The sequence below is a fragment of the Mytilus trossulus genome, unplaced genomic scaffold (assembly GCF_036588685.1).
Source record: "Mytilus trossulus isolate FHL-02 unplaced genomic scaffold, PNRI_Mtr1.1.1.hap1 h1tg000429l__unscaffolded, whole genome shotgun sequence".
Classification (NCBI taxonomy): Eukaryota; Metazoa; Mollusca; class Bivalvia; order Mytilida; family Mytilidae; genus Mytilus; species Mytilus trossulus.
In genome coordinates, this window is record NW_026963357.1 from 336,845 (window position 1) to 344,132 (window position 7,288).

At 32.3% G+C, this 7,288-nt stretch overlaps 1 protein-coding gene across 1 annotated transcript in view; it reads left to right on the plus strand.

The window, feature by feature from the left end:
• Nucleotides 1-6,244, plus strand: part of LOC134702299 (uncharacterized) — a 49,526-nt gene extending 43,282 nt beyond the window's left edge. Inside the window, exons 15-16 of the mRNA XM_063563281.1 lie at nt 1,280-1,307; nt 2,450-6,244. Of these exons, the coding sequence (XP_063419351.1) occupies nt 1,280-1,307; nt 2,450-2,781 (360 nt within the window). The 3' untranslated portion in view covers nt 2,782-6,244. The remainder of the gene's footprint in view (nt 1-1,279; nt 1,308-2,449) is intronic.
• Nucleotides 6,245-7,288: the final 1,044 nt, after the last annotated feature.

Below are 7,288 nucleotides of genomic sequence, written 5' to 3' on the forward strand. Positions count from 1 at the left end.
TGGTATTTATATGGTGTATGTACTGTCTTGGTATGTACATGGTGTATATGTTGTATGTGTTGTCTTGGTATGTATATGATGTAAATATTTTCTTGGTATGTAGATGATGTATGTGTCGTCTTGGTATGTAGATGATGTATGTGTTGTCTTGGTATGTAGATGATGTATGTGTTGTCTTGGTATGTATATGTTGTATGTGTTGTCTTGGTATTTAGATGATGTATGTACTGTCTTGGTACGTACATGGTGTATGTGTTGTCTTCGTATGTAGAAGATGTTTGTGTTGTCTTGGTATGTAGATGGTGTATGTGTTGTCTAGGTATGTAGATGATGTAAGTGTTGTCTAGGTATGTTTATAGTGTATATGTTGCTTTGATATGTAGATGATGTATGTGGCTTGGTATGCCTGTACCAAATCATTTGTTTGATATGTTTGAGCTTTTTATACACCCATCAAAAATTTTTACGGGACATATTATGGTATACAAATGTCAGGTGTCCGTCAGTCTGTCCATCCGTCTGTCCGTCTGTCCGGCGTAAACATGTCGCACAGTAACTTGAGATCAACTTATCCAAATTTCATGAAACTTAACATAGTTGTTTCTTATGATGGTCAAATGATCTGTATACTTTTTGGTGAAAATAAGATTTAAACTTTTTGAGTTACAGCACTTTGTAACTAAAACAGGGGTGTGTTTTTTTTTCAAATGTCGCAACGTAGCTCAAAAACGATTCTTGATTATGGCTTAAAACTTTAAACACTTCTTAGTTATATTAATCTTAATATCTGTATACTTTTTGGTGATGATTCAAAATTTTATTTTTGAGTTATTGAGTATTTTGTAAAAAAGGGGGAGGGTTTTTTTTACATGTTGTGCCGTATCTCAAAAACAATTTGACTATTGCTTAAAACTTTACACACTTTTTTGTTATATTATTCTAAAGATCTGTATACTTTTTGGTTTTGATTCAAGATTTTATTTTAGTGATATTTAGTTTTTTGTAAAAAAAAAAACAGGGTTGGGGATTTCACATGTCCCGCTGTATCTCAAAATCAATATATGGTTATTGCTTAAAACTTTCACAGAAACTATTTATGATTATTGAATAAAACTTCAACACAAGACGTCGGGCGTATCATGCGCTCATGGCGTAGCTGTTTATTTATTTTGCCATTTGATCAGGGACTTTCCGATTTTAAATTCCTCGGAGTTCATAATTTTTTGTTAATTTACTTTTTTCATGGTGTATGTGTTGTCATAATATTTATTTGTTGTAGGTTAAAAGAGAAAGAAGAGCAGAGACAGGTATGTATTGATGTTGAATTAGTAATAAAATTTAGCATATATAGAGATCCGAAAATGTGGTATGAGTGCCAATGAGACAATTCTCCATCCAAGACACAATTTTGTAAAAGTCAAAGTACAATCTTTAACACGGAGCATTCGCTCACATCGAACAGCAAGCTATAAAAGGTTTCAAAATTGACAAGTTTTTAACCATTCAAACGGAAACACCAACAGTCTAATCCCTGTAAAAAACGAGCATCGATAAACACTTATGAACCAAATCAACACACGACAACTACTGAACATCAGCTTCCATTCTAAGGACAGGTGCAAACAAAAGAAGCGGGTTTAAACGTTTTAATAGGTACCAATCTTTGCCATAATTTGAAACAATCGTTTAACATGATAACATCACAACATACAAGACGTTCAAAAATATCAATATATCATATCTCTGGTCGTTAGAAAGAGAACATGGATAATTTGAGTTTTTGGCTAATAGCTTAAATTAGTTAGAACAAATCTGATAGAGAGGAAGAGATCAACATATCAATTATTATCTATCTCCTGCTGAATTGAAAGAAAAGTCGAACAGACCATTTTGGTGTTATTACCCCTATCAACTCTTTCTATCAATTTGTTTTCATTTGTTTAATGTCAATAATGCAATAACAGTAAACATCTTATTTAACTTGACAGTGACAATACTTACGTTTATATTGAGATACGTGAGTTGTTTCAATTTGTAATTCAGTCATTGTGCATGGTTAAACTAAAACGCATAAGTCACGAATACTTCACGTTGATGTGAAAGGTGAAATATGATGCAATTTCTCACAACACTTAAGTACATGTTGACTGTTACAGTATATAAGTCAGATTAAGCATATTATAAGATTTGTTTGGTCTTAATACTCATTTTAGGGTATCAAGATCGCCTTATAAAAACATCCGTACATTATTCAGTCATTCATTTGATGGATCCTGCAATTATGTTATATGTGTGTTTAACTACAAGAAAACCTTTTTTTATTATGCATTATTTATTACATTAGTTTTGCAGATAAACGCCTGATAACTTTACACACAAAACTAGATCTATATTATTGAACATGCGATATTCAAAAAATAATATACATTAATTCGTATTAAAATTTCAGACATTCCTTTGGAATATCTAGATTGTATACCGACGGATGAGATACTAGATAAACTAGCACCCCAAATTGGTCAAGTATATTTTCAACTTGGCGCTGCTATTGGGTTGTCAATTGGAATCTTGGAAAATATTCAGAATAATAATCCCAGAGATTTAGCAGCTCAGAATAGAGAAGTATTATTCGCTTGGAGAGAAGACAAAACAGTGAAACCTACAATACAAGTACTGGTACAGGCTTTAGTTAACATTGGGAGAGGAGCTCTTTGTTTACAGGAAGTTTTAACGAATGTTGATCCTAATACCCTTAGAGAATCAGAAAAAAGTGAGAGATAAAGGTGCAATATCCAAGAAATTAAACAAATGTTCAATAGCTTGAAAGTGGATACCACAGAGTCCAGTTACAACAATAATACAGGAGAAAAAGAAGACTACAGCTAAGGAGAAAACTATAAAATGCAATCCGGTTTTATTGTTTCTAAAATACCTTCACTTTTGCATTTTACTTGTTCCATATTTTCTGCGTGCAGCAGGTGACATAGGTATAGTCTTTGCCTGTCTGTTGTTCTTCCATCTGATACAACAATGCTAAGAGACTGTCTGACAGAAAGCTTTCATACAATGTTCTTTATCATTTATTTTCATATATTTGTTTTCCGTACTGTATTGTTATTTAGATTTCACAATTGAAAGCGGATTTAATAAGATTTTTTGGACATTGTAACGCAATTATTTTTTTCTTTTGGAATTGGTTTGATCAGTAAAGACAGAATAAACTCATGTTTACTGTTCCAGTGTTATGTTACTTGAATGTTTGAAAATAACTAAGTTTTGATGTTTCTGTATAATCAATGGAGAAAACCATTTTCATAATTGATTCGTAAAATTCTGAAATAGTGGCAACCTCGTGCAATATAAAACAATACTCTAAACATTATTCATGCAATAAACCATACTGTTGGAAAATGTATGTATTCTTTAAGTGTATGTTCCCTCATATGATAATGTAGTATAATAATGCAGATACTGTTCATTTTGTTAAATAGTTTGTATATATAAACATGAACATGGACATGATTGCTTTTTATACAACAAAAAATATTGCTATCACGTTGGCGTCGTCGTCGTCCGAATACTTTTAGTTTTCGCACTCTAACTTTAGTAAAAATGAATAGAAATCTATGAAATTTTAACACAAGGTTTATGACCACAACAGTAAGGTTGGGATTGATTTTGGGAGTGTTGATCCCAATATTTTAGGAATTAGGGGCCAAAAAAAAATTGAATAATTGGGGTTCTTTGATATGCCGAATCTAACTGTGTATGTAGATTCTTAATTTTTGGTCCCATTTTCAAATTGGTCTACATTAAGGTCCAAAGGGTCCAAAATTAAACTTAGTTTGATTTTGACAAAAATTGAATCCTTGGGGTTCTTTGATATGCTGAATCTAAACATGTACTTAGATTTTTGATTATTGGTCCAGTTTTCAAGTTGGTCCAAATATGGGTCCAAAATTAAACTTTGTTTGATTTCATCAAAAATTGAATAAATGGGGTTCTTTGATATGCTAAATCTAACTGTGTATGTAGATTCTTAATTTTTGGTCCCGTTTTCAAATTGGTATACATTAAAGTCCAAAGGGTCCAAAATTAAACTTAGTTTGATTTTAACAAAAAATAAATTCTTGGGGTTCTTTGATATGCTGAATCCAAACATGTACCTAGATTTTTGATTATGGGCCCAGTTTTCAAGTTGGTCCAAATCAGGATCCAAAATTATTATATTAAGTATTGTGCAATAGCAAGAAATTTTCAATTGCACAGTACTCAGCAATAACAAGAAATCTTCAATTGCACAGTATTGTGCAATAGCAAGAAATTTTCAATTGCACAGTATTGAGCAATAGCAAGAAATCTTCAATTGCACAGTATTGTGCAATAGCAAGTATTTTCAATTGCACAGTATTGCGCAATAGCAAGAAATATCTTATTGCACAATTTCAATTGGAGTTATCTTTCTTTAGATATAGGAAGATGTGGTGTGAGTGCCAATGAGACAACTCTCCATCCAAATAACAATTTAAAAAGTAAACCATTATAGGTTAAAGTACGGCCTTCAACACCGAGCCTTGGCTCACACCGAACAACAAGCTATAAAGGGCCCCAAAATTACTAGTGTAAAACCATTCAACCAGGGAAAACAAACGGTCTAATCTATATAAACAAAACGAGAAACACGTATATATTACATAAACAAACGACAACTACTGTACATCAGATTCCTGACTTCGGACAGGTGCAAACATTTGCAGCGGGATTAAACATTTTAATGGATCCAAAACTTCTCCCTTTTTCTGAAACAATAGCATAACATCACAACATAGAAAAACACACGATAAAATATCAATTGGCAGACTTAACTCAATCAAAACACGTATGATTACAAAAGTTTGTCCAGAATAGTAGTTGAATCAACTTAAATCATCGTTTTATACAATATGCAATGTATATTCACTTATACTACCAACTGATAAATTAAAACAATCTTTACCATTCAGTGATAACAAGCACTTTTTGTACATTTTAATATTTTATGATGTATTTAAATGAGTAATTATTGTTGCAAACTCCATTAGAAATTTGAATTGAGATCGGTTTTGGAATAAAGGACAAGGGGATGTGAAAAAAAAATTGAGGGTGGGGGAACGGGGGGGTTCAATTTTTCTCATTTGAAATTTCATAAACAAAAAGAAAATTTCTTCAAATTTTTTTTTGAGAGGATTAATATTCAACAGCATAGTGAATTGCTCAAAGGCAAAACAAAATTTTTAAGTTTATAAGACCACATTCATTCTGTGTCAGAAACCTATGCTGTGTCAACTATTTAATCACAATCCAAATTTAGAGCTGAATCCAGCTTGAATGATGTGTCCGTACCTGCCCCAACCGTTCCGGGTTCAACCTCTGCGGTCATATTAAGCTGTGCCCTGCGGAGCATCTGGTTCTCATTCTGGAATTATTTCAATAATTTCAGGACTGTTTGTTCAAATCTTTTGTCTTTAATATAAAGTTTGTAATTACAACTAGAAACAGATTATGTAACTTCTTAGTTTCCCTTTTGCAGCAGCAATAATAGCTAACTTAAATAAAAGTTTCCTCTTCCTGAAGCAGGGAGTATTTACTAAAGAACTTGCTAATGACCTCAATATTCAAAGAGGAGGAATATGGTGTACATGTATTTCAGCAGTAGCAAGCCAGATTAGGTCGTATATTTCTATATTTCAACATATAGAGACCTGTTTGTGTTAGAATCACTGCTCAGAATGAAAAATAATGAGATAGTGTTTGATTCAATGAGAAAACTATCCACCAAATGGTAAAATCATGTGAATTTAAGCAACTAAAGCAGAATGTACCGCATTCATCAAAAAGCAAAATTGATTTATTGTTAGCTAATAAAGCCCTACATGAAAAAATGTGAAACAATTCAAACTGATTTATGATCAAACAAATAACTACTAAAAAGGTGGTTTTTACTGACCTTCACTTCCCATTAGGGTGCAACATGGTTGGTCTCCTTTTTTTATTTTTTTTTATTGCAGAAGTGCATATATAAAAGGTTGTCTCCCTTTATATAGGACCCCATCTATAAGTACACATAGTATTAATAATGAAATTTGTATATATATGTTCACCATAATTTTAACATATAAACAAGCTGTGTTTTTATTGTATGATTATCATTATGTTTTATCATGTATAGTTACTGTATTATAAATTTATTAAAATTGTCAACATTTTTCTTTTCTTTTAATAATATATCAATAATGCACCTGTATTTTAATAACAACCCCACATTCTTGAGGATACTTTCACCCGCTAACATGCTAAACCTCGCCAGATGCTGTATGTGTATGCTTGTCCCAAGTCAGGAGCCTGTATACAGTTTTTTATATATATATTAAGGACATTCCAAAAGCATCAAACATATTCTTAAACTGAAAAAGTTACAGATCAAAGATACGGAAGGGCATTAAAAAGTTGTCTTAAAGAAAAACAGACGATGCAATGGCCATAAAAAAAAATGACAAATCAAACATCAGTACATACAACTCCTCACAGAAAAGCTAAAACATGAGAAACATCAACTCAATCAAAAACGGGTGATCACATGAGCTCGGTGAGGATAAGAATATTCTGGTCCACCAATTCCTGTCATGTTTTTTCTTGGCAAGCAAACATTTGGTGAAAAGTCACATACGTTGATGTCACTGTCAAAGAAAATGAATTGAATGATTGTGACTAAGAAAATTAGACCAAATCCGTGGTCCTCCTTAACACAGATGTTCTTAACGATAACAAAAAATGATGGCATCTTGTATGTTTTAAGTAATAACTTCAACTAAATCATGTTCAATAGATTTATTTCAGCAAGCCTCTTTAATAAGAATAATGAATGGAGTTCGTGTCATTAGTGGAATAGCTACTTCCTCCTCTGATTTTGAGAGTTCATGTCATTAGTGGAATAGCTAGTTCCTCCTCTGATTATAGGGACTTCATGTCATAAGTGGAATAGCTAGTTCCTCCTATGATATTAGGGAGTTCATGTCATTAGTGGAATAGATAGTTCCTCCTCTGATTTTAGGGAGTTCATGTCATTAGTTGAATAGCTAGTTCCTCCTCTGATTTTAGGGAGTTCATGTCATAAATGGAATAGCTTATTCATCCTCTGATTTTAGGGAGATCAATTTATTAGTGGAATATCTAGTTCCTCCTCTGTTTTTAGAGATGTCATGTCATTAGTGGAATATCTAGTTCCTCCTCTGATTTTAGGGAGTTCATG